Below are 26,147 nucleotides of genomic sequence, written 5' to 3'. Positions count from 1 at the left end.
CGGACGGGGGCAGGGGTTGGTTCAGGTGGTAATGCCAGTGATGGGGAGTGATGGGGAGTGGCAGATGAAGCTTTGCTCGCTCACCCACTTCTCACCTCTCGCTGTATGGCCCGGTTCCTAACAGGCCACGGACTGGTACCGGTCCCCTGCTATAGGTGAGTTGACCTAGGTTTATACTTCCCCTCTTGAGCATACACTTCCTTAGTATGTCTTCTTTTTTTTAAAGTTTTATTTATTTTTTATTGAAGTATAGTTGATCTACAATGTTGTGTTAATTTCTGCTGTACAGCAAAGTGATTCAGTTATATATATATGTATGTATATATATACATATATGTTCTTTATTATATTCTTTTCCATTATAGTTTATCACAAGATATTGAATATAGTTCCCTGTGCTATACAATAGGACCTTGTTGTTTATCTGTTCTCTATGTAATAGTTTGCATCAACTAACCCCAAACTCCTAATTCATCCCTCCCCTCCCCCACCTTGGCAACCACAAGTCTGTTCTCTATTCTGTGAGTCTCTTTCAGTTTCATAGATAGGTTCATTTGTGCCATATTTTAGATTCCACATATAAGTGATATCATATGGTATCTGTCTTTCTCTTTCTGACTTAACTTCACTTGGTATGATAATCTCTAGGTCCATCCATGTTGCTGCAAATGGCATTATTTCATTCTTTTTTATGGCTGAGTAATATTCCATTATATATATGTACAACATCGTCTTTATCCATTCATCTGTTGATGGACATTTAGGTTGTTTCCATGTCTTGGCTACTGTGAATAGCACTGCTATGAACATAGGGGCACATATATCTTTTTGAATTATAGTTTTGTCCAGATATGTGCTCAGGAGTGGGATTGATGGTTCATATGGCAACTTTATTTTCAGTTTTTTGGGGAACCTCCTTGCTGTTTTCCATAGTGGATGCACCAGTTTACATTCCTACCAACAGTGTAGGAGGGTCCCCTTTCTCCACACCCTCTCCAGCATTTGTTATTTATAGACTTCTTAATGATGGCCGTTCAGACCAGTGTGAAGTGATACCTCATTGTAGTTTTGATTTGTATTTCTCTAAAAATTAACTATGTTGAGCATCTTTTCATGTGTCTATTGGCCATCTGTATATCTTCTTTGGGGAAATGTCTGTTTAGATCTTCTGCCCATTTTTCCATTGGGTTGTTTGTTTTTTTGTTGTTGAGTTGTATGAGCAGTTTGTATATTTTGGAAATTAAGCCCTTGTCAGTTGCATCATTTGCAAATATTTCCTCTGAGTCTGTTGGTTGTCTTTTCATTTAGTTTATGGTTTCCTTTGCTGTACAAAAGCTTGAAAGTTTGATTAGGTCCCTTTTGTTTATTTTTGCTTTTATTTCTATGATTTATGTCAGAGAATATTTTGCCTATATTCTCTTCTAGGAGTTTTATGGTGTCATGTCTTATATTTAAGTCTTTAAGCCATTTTGAGTTTACTTTTGTGTATGGTGTGGGGGAATGGCCCAACTTCATTGATTTACATGTGGCTGTCCAGCTTTCCCAACACCACTTGCCAAAGAGACTTTCTTTTCTCCATTGTATATTCTTGACTCCTTTGTCAAAGATTAATTGACCATAGGTGTGTAGGTTTATTTCTGGGTTCTCTATTCTTTTCCATTGATCCCTGTGTCTGTTTTTGTGCCAATACCACACTGTAGCTTTGTAGTATTGTCTGAAGTCTAGGAGCGTTATGCCTCCTGCTTTGTTCTTTTTCCTCAGGATTGCTTTGGCAATTCGGAGTCTTTTATGGTTCCATATAAATTTTAGGATTATTTGTTCTAGTTCTGTGAAAAATGTCATGGGTAATTTGATAGAGAGTGCATTAAATCTGTAGATTGCTTTGGGCAGTATGGCCATTTTAACTATATTAATTCTTCCAAGAGCATGGGATATCCTTCCTTTTCTTTGAATCATCTTCAATGTCCTTTATTAATATTTTATAGTTCTTAGCATATAAGTCTTTCACCTCCTTGGTCAGGTTTATTCCTAAGTTTTTTTTTTTTTTGGATGCTATCTTAAAAGAGACTTTTTTTTTTTTTACATTCCCTTTCTGATATTTCATTATTAGTGTAAAGAAATGCAACCGATTTCTGTATGTTAAATTTATATCCTGCTACCTAGCTGAATTCATTTATCAGTTCTAGTAGTTTTATGTGGAGTCTTTAGGGTTTCCAATATATAGTATCACAACCCACTCATATCAATGGACAGATCTTCTAGACAGAAAATCAATAAGGCAACAGAGATCCTAAATGGTACAATAGAACAGTAAGACTTAATTGATATTTTCAGGACATTACATCCAAAAAAACCCCAGAATACACATTCTTTTCAAGTGCACCTGGAACATTCTCTAAGATTGACCACATACTAGGGCACAAAAGAAGCCTCAACAAATTTAAGATCATAAAAATTATTTAAAGTATCTTTTCTGACCACAATGGCATGAAACTAGAAATCAACCACAGAAAAGGAAATGAGAAAAAAATGATTACATGGAGACTAAGCAACATGCTACTAAAAAACAATGGGTTAATGATGAAATCAAAGAGGAAGTTAAAAAATACCTTGAGACAAATGACAATGAAAACACAAACATACAAAATCTATGGGATGCAGCAAAAGCAGTTTTTAGAAGGAAGTTCAGAGCTATACAGGCCTTCCTCAAAAAACAAGAAAAATCTCAAATAAACAATGTAACCTACCACCTAAAGGAATTAGAAAAAGAAGAACAAACAAAACCTAAAGTCAGCAGAAGGAAGGAAATAATAAAGATCAGAGAGGAAATAAATAAAATAGAGATTTAAAAATAGAAAAAATCAATAAAATTAAGAGCTTGTTCTTTGAAAGACTGAACAAAATTGACAAACCTCTGGCCAGGCTCACCAAGAAGAAATGAAAAAGGAGAAATAACAACCAATAGCACAGAAATACCAAAAAAAAAAAAACCGTAGGAGAGTTGAACTATGAACAATTATATGCAAATAAATTCAACAACCTAGAAGAAATGGACAACTTTCTAGAAACATACAGCCCACAAAAATTGAATCAAGAAGAAATAGATTATTTGAACAGACCAATCACTAGAAGTGAAATAGAATCTGTAATTTAAAAAACTCCCTACAAACAAAAGTCCAGGACCAGATGGCTTCACAGGCAAATTCTACCAACATACAAAGAAGAACTTATACTGATCCTTCTCAAACTCTTCCAAAAGATTGAAGAGGAGGGAACATTCCCAAAGTCATGCTATGAAGCCACCATCATCCTGATACCAAAATCAGAAAAAGACACTACCAAACAAGAAAATTACAGGCCAATATCTTTGATAAATATAAATGCAAAAATTCTCAACAAAATACTAGCAAACCAAATTCAACAACACATAAAAGAGAGCATACACCACGACCAAGTTGGATTCATCCCAGGTTCACAAGGATGGTTCAACATACACAAATCAATTAATGTGATATACCACATCAACAAAAGAAAAGACAAAAATCATATGATTATCTCAATAGATGCAGAAAACACATTTGATAAAATTCAATATCAATTCATGATAAAGACTCTTACCAAAGTGGGTATAGAGAGTCCTTATTAGTTATCTATAGGTCCTTATTTGTTATCTATTTTATAGATAGTAGTGTGCATGTGTCAATCCCAATCTTCCAGTTTATCCTTCCCCCCAACCCCTGCAAATAAACTTATGGTTATCGATGTCTTGGCTTTGCTGGACTCTGGGACTTCAGAAAATCCTACTACGAATATAGTCAAACCTACTGATATAAAGAGAACTGGGTTTAGCACACTAGGTGACCAATAAATGTTAAATAAATGAATGAATAAGTGGTTTTATTTTTTCTGTTTGCCAACATTTAAGTTAAGCATCAGTCTGTATATTATATAATATGTTGTCCTCATTAAAATATCTATTTAATGTAAATAAAAGTTGGAACATACTTCAGAGCATTTGATTTGCCTTTCAGGCTTGTGCAGCTCTGCCAGACTCATGCTGTAACCAAGCCACATGCAGACTCAATGTTGGGTCAGCTTGTGCTACTGGACCGTGCTGTGATGCTTGTGCTGTAAGAGCCTTTTAAAAATTTTGTATTACCTACATTAGTAATGTTATCATTTTTTATAATATTTAAATGTTCACATTCTGCTTTACTCAATATCATTTACTTCACCCCACCAGTTTATAGCAAAAGGACAAGTGTGTAGGGTTTCCACTGATGAATGTGATCTCTCTGAATATTGCAATGGTACATCTGCAGCATGTCAAGAAGACCTTTATGTCCAGGATGGGCATCCATGTGCAGAGAATCAATGGGTCTGTGTGAACGGAAGATGTATGAATGGGATAAAACAATGTTCGGAAATATTTGGTGAAGGTATTTATCATAATTTGATTTTCTGTATATGTATTTTTCTGGAAACTGACTAACATACATATCTTTATATATATTAGAAAAGACAAAGGATATTATGAAATGAAGCTATTAATATATCAAAAATATATTAACCTCTAGAGGTATAAAAATAGAAAAAGATAGTATCACCAGGAAAAAAAAAAACTGAAACAAAACTCAATCATTCCAATAAAAGGCAGCACTCAGAGAAATAAAGAATTGGTGTAAGTCAAGTATTTGTTTTATAATCTAAGATAAATAGAATAATAATAATATAATAATTAGAAACTAAAAACTAATAAAGGGGAGAAAAACAAAAGCAATTAATGTATTTGATTAACCCAAAAGAAGGCAAGAACAGAGTAAATAAAAGAACAAAGGATAGGAAAATAAATAGTAATATGTATTGATATTTACATATTTAGCAATTACATTAAATATAAAACCTGTGTTCAATATTCAATTTAGGGAAAGGATGTAGCAAGAAGTGACGATGCAACTACAAGAAAATGACTAAAAAAATCAAGGTGTATTGCATTGATGATATTTTTAAAGGCTTTAGAGTACAATGAAACCAAAGACAACTAATTTAAATCTCCACAGGAGAGAAACTTTGCCTATCTTAGGGAACAACTGACAGCCATTTATGTTCCTAGGGACATATGCAGACTCTGAAAGTTGAAGATCAAGCTTGCCTTACCTAAAGATCTTCAAGAAAAAAGAAAGATAAAATAGAAAAGTTTTAGCAGTTGGAATTGAAGGGGAGGGGCTGTCAAAACCATAGGCCATTTTTCCATGAGGTATCCGCATCTTTGGAACTTAAAAGCTGCTCAGAAACTTGGTCAATTTAATAGATTAAAAAAAAATTTTAAAGGCATTACGAATTTTCTTGCAGTCACAAGATGATCAAAGACCAAATGGTAGAGGAATTTTGCCTTAAAAAAAAAATCTTAGTCTTCCTCCAGAACCTTTTGCTACATTTTGAAGTGCCTGTGTTGGTAGGCCAGGAAGCTATGCTGAGACTAAATGGCATATATTTATCCCTGGCAAACTTTCAGTGAAGAGAAGATAAATGTTTGCAAGGCTCTCAGTTATTAGGGTACAAGGGTCACACCCAAGATAACGAGGTGAACCCAGAATAAAACTGTACATCAGCCTTGGCCCATATAATTGCCTAATTGGACTTAGGTGATCACTGCCTTGCCCAATCTGCCTAACTGTTCCAACCATCATATAGTTGGATCATGTCTTATAATACATTCTCTCAATCTCTTCTTTTTGACTGAAGTGTTTAATCTATTCATGTAAGTAAGGTAGTATTTTCATCTGCTATTTTGCTATGTGTTTTCAGTATATCTTATACTTTACCCTCTATTCCTCAGTAACCTCTTCATTTGTATTGAATAGATATTTTCTAGTGTAATAGTTTAATCTCTTTGTGGTTTCTTTTACTATATATATTTAGTTATTTCTGAGTGGTTTGCGTGGGTGTTACAATTACTATCTTAAGACATTCAATTAATATTGAATTCATATCAAAAGTAAACAAAAAGCATATATATACCTCTGTTTTCCCATCCCTTGTTCTATTTCTGTCAAACATCTTACATCTTTATATAAGCCTAATGAAAAAGTTTTATAATAATTGTTTTATGCAATTATCTTTTAAAGTCTATAGAAGAGAGTCCAAACAATAGATATGTTTATACTATCTATTATATTTTCTTTTACTTTATTTGATAGTTTACTATATTAGCATTGTGTTACTTCATGTAGATCCTGGTTACCTCCTAGTGTCCTTTGATGTCAGCCTTAAGGATGCACTTTAGTAGGTCTTGCTGGAAAGCTTTGCTAAAGATGAGTTCTCTCTCACTGTGTTTATCTTGGAATGCTATCATTTTTCCCTTAATTTTTTGAGGACAGTTTAGCCAAATATAGAATTCTTAGGCTTTTCCTTTCAAAACCCTATAGATATCATCCTACTGTCACCTGGCCTCCTTGTCTTTAATGAAGAGTGGAATCAATTTGACCATGATCTGTGGATCTCTTTAAGATTATTCCATGTGGAGTTTTTAAAGAAATCTTCTTGTAAAAATATAGATATTTTTATATCTATTTTTATATCTATTTATTTTTATATATCTATATATCTCTAAAATATATCTATATATTTTTATATCTATTTATAGATATAGATATAAATATACATTAAATTTGAAAAGCTTTCAGTCATTATTTCTTAAAATACTTCCCTGCCCTTTTCTGTTTTCTCCTCAGTCTTGGAATCCCTACGTGCCAGTATTTCATATGCTTGATGTTGTCCCACTGGTCCATGAAACTATTTTCATCATTTGATTTTCTTTCTTTCCTCATACTAGATAATCTCCATTGACCTATCTTCAGGTCAGTAAAACCTGCCAGATTAAATCTATTGATTTTAAAATTTCTGTAGCGAAGTTTTTCATTTTAGTTAATACAGTTTTCAACTTCAGAATTTATATTTGGTTCCCTTTTTTATTTAGAAGTCTATATTAGTATTTCCCGTTTCGTTTTTAAGAGGTGGTTTCCCCTAGTAATTTGAACATATTTGTAACTTGAACATATTTGTAATAGCTAATTTAAGGCTTTGTCTACTGGATTCAAAATTGGGGATCTCTGAGGACATTTTCTGTTGACTTTTTTTTTTTTCTGGATATGTAGCGTAATTTCATCTTTTTGCATATAGTGTAAATTAGAAAAAAAACTAGAAATTTTAAACAATATATTTTAACGATTTTGATTCAGATTTCTCTAAGGTTTGTTGTTGTTGTTGTTTGTCATACTGCTTATTTGTTTAGGACTTTCCTGGAATAATTTTTCAGGTTCTGTATTCCGTGCTGTGTGCATCTACTGAGTTCTTTGACAGTTTTTTTTTTTTTTTCTCCCAAGTTCTTGTTTTTATTTTTAAGCCAGGCTTCCTAGGGATAACTCCAAATTAGTACAATTTAGTGCCAAGCCAATAACCCATCAGATACCCTTCAATGCCTCGACTGTTTATTTTCTACCCTATGCCAAGGATAGCTTCAAGTTTCAAGCTTCAGGCAGTTTGCAAAACCGCCATAGCTTTCACTTCTTGCTTGTTCGGGACCTAAATATAATCCAGAGAAGAGTGACTGGGGACTTCCCTTCTTCAGGATTGTTCTTGGCATGTGTACATCTTTTTAGATCCATTTATGTATTAAGCTTTTCAACATTCCTTATGATCATCTAGTTCTCCAAGGTTTCCTTTTAAATTCCCAGCAGGCTCTTGTTTTGCCTCAACTGCTGTAATGTTGCTGTCATATTACTATTATTTCAGTAATTCCCTGAGTGTAAGGCTCTTTTTCCCACTGAGCTGAGCTCTAACTCAAACCAAATAACAAAATCATCCTGGGAACAGAGATTTTCTAGGTAAGTGAAAGTTTGGAAAATGTTCAGACTGTGCTCTGGTGCTTTTAACAAAGCTCAAAATAGGTCAGACCTCTTCATTAGCTGTAAGGCTGCTGGCTTTTGGCTACCATGCCACTGAGGAAAGGTGAAAATATCCCCAAATTAATACAGCACTGAGCCCTCTGTCTTAACAACTGTTTCAGCCAGGATTCCACCAGAGACACAGAATCTTCCCCCCACCCCACCCCGCACCCTGTTTATTTTATCTTTATATACCCAAATCAGATGCCATCCCCTCAGGCCAGAGCTTCAGGACAAGCAAAGAGGTCTCTCTCACAGCAAGACTAATCCTGTATTTTAGCCTGCTGTCTGTGCTGTGACCTGGGGCTGCGAGCTGGCTAAAAACTTCTAATTGTTAGCATTCCAGGGGACCCAGGAACGCAAACCCCCCTGGCCACTAGAGCCAGGTGATCTCGGGGTGTCCCTGGGAAGCACCACACATAAAAACCAGAGCACAAGATGCATGTAAAGGCCCCCCTCTGGGAAATACTGGCACTCCGGAGCGTGGCAGGGTGAGAACATGAAGTTAGCATTCACCCACCAAAGTCTCTGTGGAGGAGGGTTAGGGCAGGTCCTTAGACACGGGTTTCATTAGAAGCCTGTCCCTCAGGCCGCAGCTACTAAGATAAGCTGACAGGCCTCCTACACGGAAAGACTGGGCTGACTGCTGACTCTTGTTGTGCCCTGGGTGTAGCCAGTTAAGAACTCTTTCTCCTGTAGTTACAGTCTCGTAGGAGCCTTGAGCATAAACCACACATCTGAACCATTTCACGGTTCTCTATAGCCTTGTGGGTCTCGTGCACGTGAGTGCCTGTTGGTTACCAAAGCCGGATGTTTTAGGGGCTCATCTTTCTGGTGCAGGTCTTAAAAGTTGTGGTGCCTGATGTGAGACCCAAACACTTCACCCCTCAGGGAGGAGCTCCACGTTTTGCGTTCCCTCCCAACTGTGGGTTGCCACTGCCAGGGTGGGTTTACAGCAAGATTGTGTCTCAGCCTTGTCTACCTGCTTCAGTGTGGCTTTCCTCCTGTTTGCTCAGTGTGAAGTGGTCACTCCACCAGTTTTTAGGTTTTCTTCACTGGAAATTGTTCCATATGTAGCTGTAGATTTGGTGTATTTGTGGGAAGTTGTGAGTTCGGGATCTTTCTACTTTGCCATCTTGAATTGGAACCTCTATTTCCATCAGCATTTTAAAGAGGTTACTCCGTTGTCACATGGCTTTCATATTTCTGAAGAAAAATCTGTCATATTGTGTCTCTTTTCTCTTTGAGCCATGAAGATTTGTTTTGGTCTTTGGTTTTTTAGCAGTCTTCAGATTATATGTTTGAATGTGTGTTTGTGTGGATGTACGTGCATTAATTCTGCTTAGTGTTCCTGAGTGTCTTGGAACTGTGGTGTAAATACTGTATTATTATACAGATTTTTAACTTTCAATTTATGTTTATATTTAACTGTCTCTCCATAATTTTTTTGATTTATTTATTTTTGATACATTGCCTCCTTGAAGATTTATATCCTTTGTAATTAATTTTAGTATATATGTACCATGGTTCTCCTACTCAATTACATGTAGATGTCTCTATTTTATATTTTTTCTTGAATATTTTACATAAAGACATATTCCTAGTTAAAATTTTTTTCACTGTCTTCATCTTCAATTTTTGACTTACAGAAACTGTCTTCATTCTAAATGCTTCTCTCATATAGACACTGCATCTTATATAGATACATCCATCTTTTTCTTCTGTTAAGTATATGAAGTAAGAGACTAATCACTTTAATTAAATCAGAAACCAATAACTGTTAACGTTTAGTTAGAGTTTTGATTAGGTTCAGTCTATATCTAGTTCACTCTTGTTTCTAGGACATAACTCTCCAGGGCTTTCAACTGAGAGATCGTATATTTACTGAGACTCCTTCCCTGGCAGATATGTAATCACAATGCAGAAACTGCAGAAAAATATGCTCTGCTTTCTGGAAGTCACCTCTTTATATTTTAATCTCCTTCGCTTCACATGTTTAGAAGCAGGAAAATGTCTTAAGAGGGGACTATACTATATGTTGAGGCCCCCTGAATCTCTAATTTTATCACTATAGTCGTAAAAGATCCTCCAACTTTGGCCTTATTTATGTCCAATGGCCTGCTTCCCTAGCTAAGCTTATAATTTTGATTTCTCACACATAGCTATGTTTCCAAATGACCTCTGGGATGAAAATCAACTGCTTATTTTCAGTTTACTCCTGCCTCTAAGACTTTCAGCTGAGATCCTGATGGGTCCACAGGGGCTCCTCTTATGTTGTGTCGTTTTTCTTCACAGTTAAATCTCCCTATCAAAAGTTTTTGGCTCAGTCCTCCCACTAGAGTAGAATTAATTGAGTCATCATAAATAAACTGCTCTTTAAGTGGACTGAATCTTATGAGAATTAAACACATAATGTGTGTGGATTGAATAGTAAATATGAAAATAAATGAGTTGTGACTCCAAGAATTTTTGGTCTGGGGAAATTAGGATAAAAAAATAAGATATTATTTTAATGATTTGTCTTGAAAACACATTTATATGGAAACACTATTGACCAATAAGTCAATTATTTGTTTAAAATAAGTTTCTTATATACTTATATAATTCTAGACTTACTAAAAATTAGAAGATAAACTGCATACTGTAGTTAATCCTAAGGTATCTGTTTGGATAGTAGACAAGATGCTTTCAATATTTAAATATTTCATTGAAGTAGTTTTTTTGTGATTTTAAAACTAGGTTTTATTTTCAATTTTGTATTATGCTTTTATTTTGTGCAATATTATAAACAATCTCAGAATTTTAAGTGTACTCATTAATTATTTTAAATTAATGTAAGTTCAATATGACTAACCACAAAATTTTTTTTCAGGTTCAGGTTTTGGTACTCAAGAGTGTTTTGATCAACTTAATTCTAAGACTGATCCATCTGGGAACTGTGGCTCAACTGCTTCAGGGTACACACAGTGTAATCCTAAGTATGTTCTAGGAAATCTATCTGAGAAACTTTATTTATTGCTTTATATTTGAAAATACCATGAGATAATTTACTTTACATGTAAGCGAAATGTCACTTGATCATGAAGTAAGACTATATTTAATCAAATTATAAATGTCTCAAGTACAGAACGTCTGTACTTATCTTTCTCACACATCCAAACTATCCCTTGTACCATCCCACAGAGCATTTAATTTACATATAGGTACATTAATTATCCATTAGTTAGAAGGACTGATCAGTTTTATTTTGCATGCTGTCACTTTAATTTTACAAAGGATGATCATTCTTCATAGTGATCTAATAAAAATGCATAAATTTTTACTATCCAGGAAGTAACGCAATGTGTTTAAGAACATATACTCTACAAGCAGACATTTTGGTTTCAAATACTAATCCCAATACTTACCTACTTGTGTGACTTTGGACATGTGCCTCAATTTTCTGATATGTAAAATATGCATATCAATTTCACTAACATCATTGGGCTTGTGCTAGTGTGGAATTTAGATACTCTATGAAAAGCACTTAGAATGGGACTGACACATATGAGGGTTAATTGTTAACTACTATGATTATTATATATACTAGAACTAGAATGCTGCTGTTACTGTAATATTTTACTTTGATACTATTTCAAACTAGGTTTGATAGCAAAAATAAAAATTCTGTAAAAAATTTCTTGCTTGCATGAATAGCAAAAAGACTTTCATATAGCCTTTACTCAGTGGTTTACATTTTGCCCATTTGCTTTATCCTTCTGTTTTTCTAACTCTCCTCTCCTTTCCTCCCTTCAAAATGATTTTCCTAAACCATTTGAATGTAAATTGGTTACTATGTTTCATTATCCTTAAATAAATCATTGTGTTTTCTTGAGAACGAAGGTTTTTTTTTTTTAATGGCTCTATTGTAGCTGTCAACCACAGTTCTCAATAAAACTTCATTCATTATCTCAATAAAGTATTTATAGGTCTTTTGTCTTGTTCAGGAGCAAATCCAGAGCCACAAGTTTGTTAAACTTTAATCTAGAACATTCTTTTTGTTTCCATTTCTTTTCCTGGTTTTAAAAAAAAAAAAATACTACAGGCCAATTATTTTGTAATATTTTCCTCAAATTGGGTTTGTTTGATATTTTTCATCATTAGATTCATGTCATAAATTTTGGCAAGCTTGCCACTGAAGTGGTGTTGTACCGTCTAGTGCAATTTTTAAAAGGTACATGCCATTTTCTCTCAATGTTGGATATTTTAAGTTAAATTATTTGGTAAAGTTAATTTTCTTTAGGTCTCTATTGTAAAGTTGCTCTTTCCCTTTGTGTTTAACGTGTAATCTGGGGGGAGTTAATATTGAGACCATGGACATATTCTGTTCTTCTTTGAACTTTCACCCACTAGTATTAAGGTTCACTGATGATTTTCTAACTCCATTATTGCCTCCCCCTTTAAGCTAGAAATGTATTGTAGAAAGAAGTATTCTATTTATTTATTTATTTATTTATGTTTGTGTATTTATTTATGTCAGTTCAGACTCAGCAATTGTTATTTGACTCAATAGTATAGAATATATTACTATCATTTATTTTAACGCTTACTTTTTCAAATTGTCTCAATTTTGGCTAGTGAGAGTTTCTTTTAGCTGGCCACAATGTTCTTTTCAAAAGTCTGTATGACACTTTAAAAACTTACACATTTTTCCAGCACAGAAAAAGATGTTCTGGCCCCTGTTATATTTTTCCTACCCTTGTTCTGGATTCAGCTGTTTCTCTAAGTAGCCCAGATTCCTTTTAGTAGAGAAGAGTATTTAGTAAACATCTGAGAACCAGGTGTGCTTATTTCTGCCGTTTTCCATTATCTCTAAGTCTTCTCAGACAACAAAGCTAGAGCATACATGTGTCACATTTATTTCTATATCCACGTATTATATCTCTGTTTTTAAAACGTGAACTTATAGTGATAATTTTATTTCCAATCAGACACCACAAATATATACAAAATACATCTTACATTCATAAGTTGCTTTTTCATATGCTCAAGCCCAGAAGCACAAAAGTTTGTTTCATAACTGCTAAAGCATATACTGACTAAAGGAAGCTTTCTAGCTGTTATGATTATATTTTCTTTTAAACCATTGATCTTTTTATATTAGCTGCTATAAAGTGCTTCTCTGCTAATTGCAATATCTGGGTCATTTGGATATTGATATCTAGTGCTTTATTTGCACCTATATCACATTTTAACTTTTTTGGCATGCATAGCAATTTTTTGACTTTATATTGGATACTATGAGTAATACATAATGGAAACTTTGCATACATTTATGATTTTCTGTATAAGTACTTACAAACATTATATTAGTTTCAGATGTAGAACATAGTGATCCAATATTTTTTATAGATTACACACCATACAAAGTTATTATAAAATACTGACTATATTCCCTATGCTGTATGTTACATCCCTTTGGCTTATTTATTTTGCCATTGGTAGTTTGTACCTCTTAATCCCTTTCACCCATTTTGTGCTTTCCATACCCCTCTCCCCTCTGGTAACTGCTAGTTTGTTCTCTGTATCTGTGAGTCTGTTTCTGTTTTGTTATATTTGTTTGTTTGTTTTATTTTTAGGTTCCACATATAAGTAAAAACATACAATATTTGTTTTTCTCTGTCTGATTTATTTCACGAAGCATGAAGCAATATACTATCCAGGTCCATCCATGTTCTTGCAAATGGCAACATTTCACTTTTTTTTGTGGCTGTGTAATACTCTATTACATATATAATATACAAATAATATAAATATATCTTACATCTGTATCCATTCATCCAATGCTGGGTTCTTAGGTTGCTTCCATATCTTAGCTATTTTAAATAATACTGCTATGAACATTGGGGTACATATATCTCTTTGAGGTAGTGTTTTCATTTTCTTCAGATAAATATCTAGGAGTGGAATTGTTGGAGTTTATGGTAGTTCTACTTTAATTTTTTTTTTTAGGAAAGTCCATACTGTTTTCCATTTGGCTGTACCAATTTACATTCATACCGACAGTTTCTCCACATCTGACCAACGCTTGTTTTTTTTTTTTTTTTTTGGTCTCTTTGATAATAGCCATTCTGATAGGTGTGAGATGATATCTCATTGCGGTTTTGATTTGCATTTCCCTCATGATTAGTGATGTTTAATGTCTTTTCATGTACCTGTTGGCCATCTGTATGCCTTTGGGAAAATGTCTATTCAGGTCCTATGCCTATATTTTAATTGATTTTGGGGAGTTGTTTTTTTATTGAGTTGTATAAGTTCTGTATATATTTTGGATATTAACCCCTTTACAAGTATCTTCTTCTCATTCAGTAGGTTGCCTTTTCGTTTTGATGATGGTTTCCTTTCCTGTGCAGATCTTTTTAGTTCAATCGGGTCTCATTTGTTTATTTTTGCTTTTGTTGCCTTTGCCTGAGGAGACAGATCAAAAAAGTATATTGCTAAGATCAATGTCAAAGAACACACTGCCTATGTTTTCTTTTAGCAGTTTTATGGTTTTAGGTCTTACATTTAAGTCTTTAATCCATTTTGAGTTTATTTTTTAATATGACGTGAGAAAATGTTCTAGTTTTATTCTTTTACATGTAGCTGTTTAGTTTTCCCAGTACCACTTATTGAAGACACTGTTTTGTCTCCTTTGTCATAGATTAATAAACTATATGTGTGTGGTTTTATTTGGGGGCTCTGTATTCTGTTCCATTGATCTATGTGTCTTTTTATGTCAGTAGTATACTGTTTTGATTACTATAGCAATAATTTGAAGTCAGTTGCCTCCAGTTTTGTTTTTTCTCAAGATTACTTTGGCTATTCAGGGTCTTTTGTGGTTCTATACTAATTTCAGGATTTTTAAAAACATTTCTTTGAAAAATGCAATGGTTGCTTTGATAGGGATTGCCTTGAATCTGTGGATTGCTTTGGGTAGTATGGACATTTTACCTATATTAATACTTATAACATATGAGCATGAAAAACCTTTCCATTCATTTTTGTCTTCTTCAATTAGTTAATGTCATACTTTTCAGAATACATTTTTTTCACTTCCTTAGTTAAACTTATTCATAGGTAGTTTATTCTTTTTAATTTGATTGTAAATGGGAATGTTTTCTTGATTTCTCTTTCTGATTGTTCATTATTAGTTTATAGAAATGCAGCAAATTTCTGTTTTAATTTTGTATCCTGCAACTTTACTGAATTCATTTATTTGTTCTAATAGTTTTTTGGTGGAGTCTTGAGGGTTTTCTATATTGTACTATCATGTCATCTGCAAATAGTGACAGTTTTACTTCTTCCCTTCCAATTTGAATGCACTTTATTTCTTTTTCTTGTCTGAGGACTGTGGCTAGGAATTCCAATACAATGTTAAATAGAAGTGGCAAGAGTGGGCATCCTTGTCTTGTTCCTCACGTTAGAGGAAAAGTTTTCAGCATTTCACCATTGAGTATAATGTTAGCTGTGGGTTTGTCATAAATGGCTTTTATTATGTTGAGGTATGTGCCCTCTATACCAACTTTGATGAGAGTTTTTATCATGAATGCATATTCAGTTTTGTCAGATGCTTCTTCTACATATATTGAGATGATCATATGATTTTTTAAAAAGTTTTTTTTGATGTGGACCATTTTTAAAATCTTTATTGAATTTGTTACAATATTGCTTTTGTTTTATGTTTTTATGGCCACGAGGCATGTGGGATCTTAGCTCCCTGACCAGGGATCAAACCTGCACCCCCTGCATCGGAAGGTGAAGTCTTAACCACTGGGCTGCCAGGGAAGTCCCAATCATATGATTTTTATTTGTTGTTTTGTTAATGTAGTATATCACATTGATTGATTTGCAAATATTGAATTATCCTATCATCCCCGGAATAAATCCCACTTGATCATGATATATGAGACTTTTAATGTATTGTTGAATTTGGTTTGCTAATATTTTGTTGAGGACTTACGCATCTGTGTTCATAGGTAATAGTGTTCTCTTTTTGTGGTGTCTGTCTTGTTTTGGTGATTCTGGGCTTGTAGATCAAGCTTGGAAGTATTACTTCCTCTTACCTTTTTTTGCATAGTTTGAGAAGGATAGGCATTAACTCCTCTTTAAATGTTTGGTAGAATTCACCTTGTAAGGTTGGGTTAATGGTGATGAATACTTTGTTTTTGCTTACCTGTGAAACTTCTTATCTCACCTTCAATTATGAATGATAATCTTGTCAGGTATAATATCCTTGGGTGCAGGGTTTTTTCTTTCAGCACTTTAAATACATTATGTCACTCCCTTCTTCTGGCCTGCAAAATTTCTGCTGAAAAATCAGTTGATTGCCTATAAGGTTCCCTTGTATGTGACTCTTTGTTTTCCTCTTGCTGCCTTTAAAATTCTCTCTTTATCTTTAACTTTTGCCATTTTATTGATAATTATAATATGTCTTGGTGTGGATCTCTTTGGATTCATCTTGTTTGGGACACTCTTCTTCCTGGACCTGGATATCTGTTTCCTTCTTCAGGTTAGGGAAGTTTTCAACCATTATTTCTTCAAACACTTTTCCTGCTCCCTTCTTACTCTTTCTCCTTCTGGGAACCCTTAATTCAAATGTTAGTATGCTTGATCTTGTCCCAGAGATCCCTTAAACTATTCTCATTTATTTATTTGTTTTTTGCTTTTTGCTTTTCTGTATGGGTGATTTCCACTATTCTTTCTTCCATGTCATTTATGCATTATTCTGTATCACCTAATCTGCTGTTGATTCCTTCTAGTGTATTTTTCATTACAGTTATTGTTTTCTTCAGCTCTGACTGGTTGTTTTTTATATTTTCTAAGTCTTTGTTGTAGTTCTCATTGTGTTCCTCTATTTCATCCTGAGTTTGGTGAGCATTTTTATGACCATTGCTTTGAACTCTTTGTCAGGTAAATTACTTATCTCCATTTCATAGGGTTTATTTCTGGGGTTTTATTTTTTCTTTCATTTGGAACTTATTTCTCTGTCTTCTCATTTTGTTTGACTTTCTCTGTTTGTCTCTGTTAAATTAGGCAAAACCCTTACCTATCCCAGTCTTGAAAGTGTGTCCCGTGTGGGAGCATCCCTATGCAGAATGCATATACCCAGTGGCTTTGGTGAGTGGCTTTAGATATGAAACAAGTGCAGGCTAGGCTTTTTCCAGGGTGTGCTGGGACAACTGCCTTGGTGGAGGTGGGCTGGAGCCAGGGGGAGGCTAGAGCTAGAGCCCAGCATGAGCCAGGGCTTCTCCCAAGGAGCGCTGAAGGCCACCACCTTGGTGGGTGAGAAGGCTGGTGCCAGAGAGGCTGGAGCTGGAACCCAGTGCAAGCTGTGGTTTCTCCCCAGGCACACCAGTGGTTGCCATCTTGGCAGGGGGTGGGACTGGAATTGGAGGGGCTGGAGTCAAAGGCTGGTGTGAGGCTTCCATGAAGCATGATGACAGCCACCACCTTGGAGGGGGCAGGTTGGAACAAGAGGGGCTGGAGCCAGCATCAGATGCAAGCTAGAGAGCATGCTAGGCTAGTCTTAGCAAGCCAACTAGAGCATCAGTACTTTTCAATCTGTTGCCTCTGCACTGGGACTGGGATCGAACAAGTCTGTGCATGTGCCTTTTAAGAGTGACATATTGGTTTCCTACAGCTCTGTGGTTCTCCTGATCATAAGTCCCAGTGGTTTTCAAAACCAGTCAAGGGGGCTCATCTTTTCAATCACAGACCCCACGGATGGAGGAGCCAATGTGGGGCTCAACCTCTCATTCCTTAGAAAGGATCCCTGATCTTGTGATATCACCCTCCTTTTCTGGGTCAACTACCAGGTGTGTGTGTCCTGACTACATCATTTCTATTCCCCTCCTACCCATCTTCGTAGGATATCTCTATATATCTATATAGATAGATGATAGATGATAGATAGATAGATAGATAGATAGATGATAGATAGATAGATAGATATAGTTATAGATATCTCTCCTTGGTTGTAAAAGAGCCATTGGCTAGTCTTCAGGTTATTCTCAGAGAGAGTCGCTCTATATGTAGTTGTGGTTGTGGTGTGTTCCTGGGAGGTGAGCCCAGGGTCTTCCTGTTCAACTTTCTTGATCCTGACTCCCTCAGATCCTTTTTTGAACTTCCTGGAGTCTTCACCACACATGCTTAGTGCAGTGGTAATCTAGGATTTAGGGTGAAGTTTATATGCACATTTTAGTGCTCAGACCCTTAATTTTCAGTCACCTAATTGACATTATTCCCATCTTCTAATTCTGTCCTCTGATTTTTCAAGCTAAAAAAATAGAATGTGCTATTGTAAATTGAAAAAAACCCCACAATCCAAAATATCTCATGATGCAGTTCCCATTCTTAAGGCTCAATTATCATACAATTCTTCCCTTTCTGGTTACATTTCGGTGCCGTGTGTGTGTGTGTGTGTGTGTGTGTGTGTGTGTGTTGTTGACCTTAAAAAATAATAATTAGTTATTTTACCAGCAAAATAAGTTAATTTGAGAATAGCAGAGAATTGAAATTTTGGACTAGCAAACTACAGTGAACCTTAGACAAGTCCAGAGAACAGAGAAGAGGGGTTTGTATTCATAGAGAATGGGAGGAAATTAGAGATGGCTGTCGTGGCTCTTTATCAGCTGCAAGTGATGTGCCCATCACACCTTTTGCTGTTGCTGAGTCAGAACGAAATTTGTTTTCCGGCTGGGGTATGTAAACTGTAGTGAGTGATATGTGCACGAAAGCTCCCCAGTTTCACTTTATATGAGGTTTCCTTTGTTCACTCTCACATTTCCCCATTTTGATCAAGATCTTTCCTTGAAAGCAGTGCTGATCAAGAGTCAGGTTTTTGTATTTAGTCGTTTTGTCAACTAAAGTAATTTTATTCCTTGGTGCCAGGAAGGACCTTTCCTGGTCGCCATGTCCCATGTCAGAGGGAAAGTCCACAGATTGGAAACCGTTGAGGCTACGTTTGAGTAACAAGGAAAGGTAGAAGGGGAGAACTCTCAAGCATTCTCCATCGGAGGTCTATATCTTATGCAAGGTCATAAGTGCTGGAGATTATTTTGAAGTGCTGAGCTAGCATCATTCTATTGGGCATGTCATTTCTACAAAAGTTTGACAGTAAACAGGTATAGAGCATAAAAATGATTATACAGAATAAGATGAGGAGCAGACATTTTGCATAGAACCATTCCAGCCTAAAGAGAAGAGGTTTTTTTCAGGAATGCACTGTGAAAAGAAAGTTCTATTTGGATTGGCCAAAAAGTTCAGTAGGGTTTTTTCTGTACCATCTTACTAAAGCATGGTTATTCTTAACAGAAGTAATTAGGGTTTGCAATATCGCAGTGTTTTCCAATTGCCAGCTGTGGTTTGGAAGAAGCAGGAGCCAAGTGCATTGAGTGCCCTGTGATCATCTCAAAGTGTGAGGGCTTATTGGTTCCGAAGGGGCTAGACCTGGGGTTTCCCCTAGTAGGGATAATCTTTTCTAGTGGGAATTTTAGCCACAGAAGTAGCAGTAACCTTTCTACAAGGGAAGGATTCAGTCCAGTGAGAAAACATACAGACCATTACCAAGACGTTTATATCCATAAGATGGCGGAAGCTGAATGAAATCTATTTGCTAATCCTCAAATGGTACAACACAGTGAGCAATTTAAAGTGTGGAAGCTGAATGAAATCTATTTGCTAATCCTCAAATGGTACAACACATTGAGCAATTTAAAGTGTCCAGGGGAAATGCAGACAGGTTTTCCTGAATCGTATTTCAGATAGGAGGGGCAAAGTACGCACTCTTTGTGTTAATGTTTCCATCAGTATTGGTTCATAAAGTGGACCAATGATTCAATGCATGTCCAGTAGTCAGTAATGGAAAGTTTAGAGCCTCTGGCACACTGGATTAATTTTTGGCTCAAACCAGAGTTTTCTCTTTTTATCGGGCTAACAGTTATTAGATTTCCAATATTATTTTTCTTTTTCTGAGGTGAATTTTTGGGCATCTTTAACCACGTTTTCTAGGGTATCATTTTGGGGAACATCCCTTTGGACCATGACAGGGATTTAGTCGTTGGCTCTTTTGAGAGCAGCATTTTTTGTGGAAATATCAGCAAGGTGATTTCCTTTAACCTCCAGGAAATCAAGTTTGAAATGCCCAAGGACTTTTATAATGAACAAAGCAGCTGGAAAGAATATGGCATCTAATAATTCCTGCACATAGAGCCATTTTAAATTGTCCCCATTTATTGGAAGTGAGAAAGCCTTGCTGTTTTCATAGCATTTCAAAGTCATGAGTTACTCCAAAGGCGTACTTAGTGTCAATATAGATATTTGTTTGCGGTTTTACCCTTGGCTGAAATGCAGGCCCAAGCAAGAGCATGCAATTCAGCCTGTTGGGCTGAGGTCGCTAAGGGCAAAAGTGCTGCCTTAATGATTTCAAAAGGAGATCCAATAGCATACCCAGCATAATACTTACCATTTTCAGCTTTCAAATAAAAAGCAATGGTAAACCATGAAATATCAGTGTTATCCAAAGGAATTTCCTGTAAGTTATCACAGAGAGTAAGGAAGTAATCTGTCAGATTCAAACAATCATGAGTATTGTATGTAGAGGAGGGGAAAAGTGTGGCAGGATTGATTATTACAGTGAGAAAAAGTTATATGAGAAAAAGTTATATGGTTAGCAAGATGATTTTATAGGAGGTGAGATGACTGGCCAGAAGATGTTGAGCATGCTGAGAATTCAGGACTTCTAATATGAGGTACAAAGATGGTAAAGAGAATCCCATGACTATCTCTTGGTGGCCTTGACTAAAAGGACACTGGCAGTAATGAGGCAAAAGATTTATCCTCATGTTACAGGGTCTAGCTGTTGGCTCTAATACCCTATGGGTCAATGGTTTTCCCAGTGTTTTGGTGTCAGTATCCCAAGGACATTTCCTTCCTTTCAAAGTAAAAACAGGAGAAAGAAAAATTGATAATTGGGGTGTCCAAGGGCAGGGAGATTTATCAGGCTTTCTTTTAGGACTTTAAAGGCTAAGTCGCCCTGATCATACCAAATAATAGGGTCAGGTTTGTTATTTTTAGTAAAACATATAGAGGTTGGGCCATAAGAGAGAAGTTTGGAATCCTAATTTCAACATTAGCTAGGTAGCATAAGAAAACCTCATAACTGGCACTTAGTTTGGGATATTGGGAAGTTCAGGATGCCATGAAGCTCCCATTTGGATCTAAATGTAGCCCTTGTTCTGAGATCAGGTGCCCCAAATATCATATCTGAGTTTGAGCAAACTCAATTTTTCCTTGGAGACTCTGTGTCCCTTTAAAGCAAAAAGTTTTAACAGGTGGATACTGTCTTCTTGTAAAGAGGCCTGAGAAAGCAAGTAGAGAAGAAAGTCATCTACATATTGTAATAAAGTAGAGCCTCCAGATAACTGTATATCGTCTAAATCTGCTTTTAATGTTTGGGAATAGGAGGGACTTTTGGTAAAACCCTGGGGCATTACTGTCCAGGTGTATTGCCTTCCTTCCCAAGCAAAGGCCAAAAGATATTGGCTGGCCTTATCCACAGAGATGCTAAGGAAGACACTATATAACTCAATCACAGTGAAAATTTTACTAAAATAGGGATGGAAGCTAACAAAGTATGGGAAATGGAGACAACAGGATGACAGGAATAATAATGTTTATGGCTCAGAGTTCCTGCACAAATCTTTATCCATGGTCATTGTGTTTCCTCACAGACAAAATCTAGGAGTATTGCAGAGACTAGTGCAGGTGATAATTGGACCCTGAGCCTTATAATCTTCTCTTTCTAACTAAAATATATGTAGTTCTAGGTTCTCTGCTACAACATATTATCCATGTGTCTTGCAAAATAAAACTACCATTTTTAATGCTAGTTACTTGTATGTGAAGCGAAATTAGTAGTACTTTTCCTTCCTACCTCATATGACTTTTTAAAGAATTTAACTTTCACGTTAAACATTTGAAAACACTATTTCTTTTTTTCTTGAATTTTATTTTTTTTATACAGCAGGTTCTTATTGGTTATCTATTTTATACATATTAGTGTATATATGTCAATCCCAATCTCCCGATTCATCTCACCACCACCACCCCCAAAAACACTATTTCTTTATGCTTATAAAGTTTTGTTTAAAGTACAAGTATAAACATAGCATACTAATAATAGAGTGTATATAAACTCCTGTTGAGGCTTTTGTCTTCATTTTGCTTGATTTTATTTGATTTTTTAATTTACATAGACTATAATAATTGATTATACTTTAGGTACACAACTTGATTAATATTTCCATCATGCAGAAATGTTCCCTCCAATCTCTGCCCCATACAACCTGTGTTATCTCAATGATAATAGACAAATGTATCCTGTTCAAAAACCTCGTATAAATGGAATCCTACAATATGCTTTTTGTGTGTGTCACACTTAACATGCCCAGGATAATTTTTTGTGATTAAAATGAGCTGCTCTTATAATAGTATTTCATTTTTTATTACTGAATAATTCTGAATATCACTAAAATTATATATATATATATATATATATATACACACACACAATTAACACATTTATTGATGATCAGTTATGTGGTGCATTGTTTTTTGGTTTTGGCTATCATGAATAAAGCTGCTCTAACCTTCAAGGTCAGGTCTTTATAGTAAATATATTTCCACTTATGTTGGAAAGATAGATACATAGGAATATAATTGCTGAGTCATATGATAAGTTCATGTTAACATTTAAAAAAATCTACCAAACTGGTTTCCAAAGTGACTGTGCAATTTTACATGCACACTAGTAGAGTCTAAAAATTCTATTTTCTCCATAATTTGCTACTACTTGGTAATGTCAGTCTCTTTTATTTTAGCCATTCTATTTGTAACTTATTTTTGTTTCAATTTGCATTTGTCTAATTGATAATTATTTAGAGCATTTTCCAAGCCTTTTTGTTAATGTGGTATCTTCTTGTATGATGAATCTGTTCATTTATTTTCCATTTTGTTTGGAATGGTTTAACCTTCCTACAATTGAATTTTACTTGTGTATATTTTTATTCTGAACTAATTGTAGATTCATGGGAAGTTTCATAAATATCCCAGAGAACCCCTGTATACTCCAGTTGTTTTCCCCAAATGGTAACACCTCAAATGACTTATATATTTTACCTATAGTAAAATATCAAAACCAGGAAATTGGCACTGGTAAATTCACAGATCTCATGGATTCATTTATGGTGTGTGTGTGTGTGTGTGTGTGTGTGTGTGTGTGTGTGTGTTCAATTGCCATCTTGACAATATTGAGTTGGCAACTGATAAATATAGAATGTCTTGATTTATTTCAGTCTTCTCTAATTTTTCTCAGCAAGGTTTTAGTTTTCAGTGTTCAAGTGTTGCGTTTATTTTGTTAAGTATATTCCTAAACATTTTAGTTTTGAAACTATTGTGAACAGAGTGGTTCTCTAAATTTCATTTTCTCATTGTTCATTGCTGGTATCTAATAATAATAATAACAATACAAATCATATCTTATATTGATCTTTTATATTGTGTGAGCTTCATAATCTCTCTCTCTCTCTCTCTCTCTCTCTCTCTTTTGTTTGTGAGTTTCATAGTATTTCCATGTCCAGGATCATGTAATCTGCAAATGAAGTCTGAAGTATTTATTCTTTTCTAATTGGTATAATTTGTTTTTCTTGCCTGATTACACTGTATACATATCTATTTAAAATGTTGAAATATAAGTGGAGAAAGAAAAGATTTGCTCATTCCAATTTTAGAAGACAAGTTTAGCCTTTAACCATTAAGTTTATTGTTAGCTGTAGGTTTTTTGTTGATGCCCTTTATCTGATTGGGAAAGTTCCACTGTATTTCTACTGCGCTGAGAGTTTTTAATCTTGAATGGGGTTGTGTTTATTCAATGCTTTTCATACATCAATTAACATGAATCTATCTATGTTTTTGTCCATTATTCTATTGATATAGTGTATTATATTTATCGATTTTCAGATGTTAAAATCATGCGCCATGTTTTTATTATTCACTCTGACAATGTCTGGCTTTTAATTGGTTGTTTAGACCATTCCCATTAAAAGTGATTACTGAGGTACTTGAACTCATCTACTATCTTAAAGTAACAGTATATAACACAGTAATTGTTTACTTTCAAATACTGTAATTATATACTCCTTCATGTGTAGTGAAGGTGTACTATAATAGAGTTTCCCAATTCCTCCATCCAGTCCCTTGTGACATTTCTTGTTATTTATTCTACTTATACATATGCAATAAATATCCAATACATTCTTTGTATTATTGCTTTGAGTAGTTATCTTTTAGTTCAGTTAAGAATAAGAAAAATAAACACATTTTGCTTTCAATTTTTTCATTTTCTGATGCTCTCCCTTTTTTTATGTAGATCAAAGTTTCGGACCCAAATTTATCTTCTGCCTGAAGAACTTTTTTTCTTTTTTTTGGCATTTCTTGAGAATTCCATCACTTTTTGTTTGTCTGAGAAAGTCTTCATTTTTGAAAGATAATTTTACTGGACAGAGAATTCTTCTTTTCCTTTTTGTAAGAAAGATATTTTTTTCTTTTTGTAGAAAAGATTTTTCTTTTCTTACAACACTCAGAACTTCCCTCCACACTCTTCTTAATTGCATGATTTTTAAATGAAAAGTCTGCTGTAATTCTTATCTTTGTTCCTCTGTAAGTGAGGTGTGTCCCAACCTAGTTGCTTTCAAGATTTTCTTATTGATTTTGGTTTTCTTCAGTTTGGATGTGATATATTTGTAGGTGGTTTTTATTTTGGTATTTATCCTGCTTGGCGTTTTCTGAGTTTCTTGCATTTGTGTTTTCATTTCTGTCAGTAATTTTGGAAAGATCTTGGTAATTATTTTTTCAAATATTTTTTCTACCCTATTCTCTTTCTTCTCCTTCTGTTACTCTTATTATGAGTATGTTACACTTTTTAAAAATTGCCCCATAGTTCTTGGATTTTTCTATTTTTTCTTCATTATTTTGTATCATTGTGCTTCAGTGTGGGAAGTTTCTATTGATCTATCATTGAGCTAAGTTTTTCCTCTGCTGCTTTGAGTTTTATTGATGAATCCTTGGAAGCCATTCTTTATTTTTGTTGGGTTTTTTGTTTTGTTTTGTTTTGCTTTTATTTCCTTTTTATTCTTATAGTTTATTCTTACAGTTTTCGTATCACTGTTGATATTTTCTTTCTGGTCTTTCATGTTGTCAACTTTTGCCTTTATAACCTTTAAAATATTAACCACAGTTATTTTAAATTTCATGTCTAATAATCCCAAGGTCTGTTTTATATTTGATTTGATTCTGATGATTATTTTATCTCTTTAGACTGTTTTTTCTTGCCTGTTCACATAACTTGTACTTTTCTGTGTTGACACCTGGGCATATTATATAGGGTAATAGACACTGAAGTGAATAAGTCTCTAATGTGAGAATTAATGTTAATATTTTTAGGAGATAGATTGTGTCTAATGTTTGCTGTAGCTATAGGCACCAGAATCTTCAAATTTCACTAGTGAGGTAGATTCTTCCTCCCCTCTTAGGTTTGGAGCTTCCCTTCATTCCATCCCTCAGAGGGAACCTGTGTCATGTAGCTCCCTCCATTGTAATCTACTTTTATTGCTGCTGGAGACTTGTCAGTATGGTTGTAGGATGTGGGGAGGGGCCCTTCTCTAGTTTTCAGGTAAGCCTTTCTTTTAATGAGCCTGTGTCTTAGGGGTGTGGCTTTCAGAAGTGTTTTTGTTCCTCCTCCAGGTGTAGAGTGTCCCATCCCATGCCCGCATCCTTTAGTCCCTGCTCTACAGCTCCAGCATTCCCAACCTATATTCTTAAACCCCTTCTGTTATTGATCATGCCTATACTTATTCTTTTATGTGAGACAGGACGAGTGGAGTTGGCAAGAGTGGGATGGAAGTCATTCTACCTGGAGATTGTCTTTGTTAGGGAGATGGGTCTGGGAATTTCATAATGGTCACTTTTTTCCTTCCCCTGCAAGTGTGTATGGAGAACTTTCTCAGATCCTCCCCAAGAGAACCTGATAGCGTTCCTGGAGAAAAGGCTGGTGAAAATATGACTATACTCCCTAGGAGCTTCTCATTCTCATGTTAGTCCACACTCAGTTGCCAGCAATTTGCC

At 35.0% G+C, this 26,147-nt stretch overlaps 1 protein-coding gene across 1 annotated transcript in view; it reads left to right on the top strand.

Annotated features, from left to right (window-relative positions):
• Nucleotides 1–26,147, top strand: part of ADAM2 (ADAM metallopeptidase domain 2) — a 101,495-nt gene that overhangs the window by 59,179 nt on the left and 16,169 nt on the right. Inside the window, exons 11-13 of the mRNA XM_082374770.1 lie at nucleotides 4,032–4,130; nucleotides 4,244–4,439; nucleotides 10,819–10,924. Coding sequence (XP_082230896.1) covers nucleotides 4,032–4,130; nucleotides 4,244–4,439; nucleotides 10,819–10,924 — 401 coding nt within the window. The remainder of the gene's footprint in view (nucleotides 1–4,031; nucleotides 4,131–4,243; nucleotides 4,440–10,818; nucleotides 10,925–26,147) is intronic.

The sequence above is a fragment of the Balaenoptera borealis genome (assembly GCF_965194805.1).
Source record: "Balaenoptera borealis genome assembly, chromosome: 21".
NCBI lineage: Eukaryota > Metazoa > Chordata > Mammalia > Artiodactyla > Balaenopteridae > Balaenoptera > Balaenoptera borealis.
This window is presented reverse-complemented; position numbering and strand designations above follow the sequence as displayed.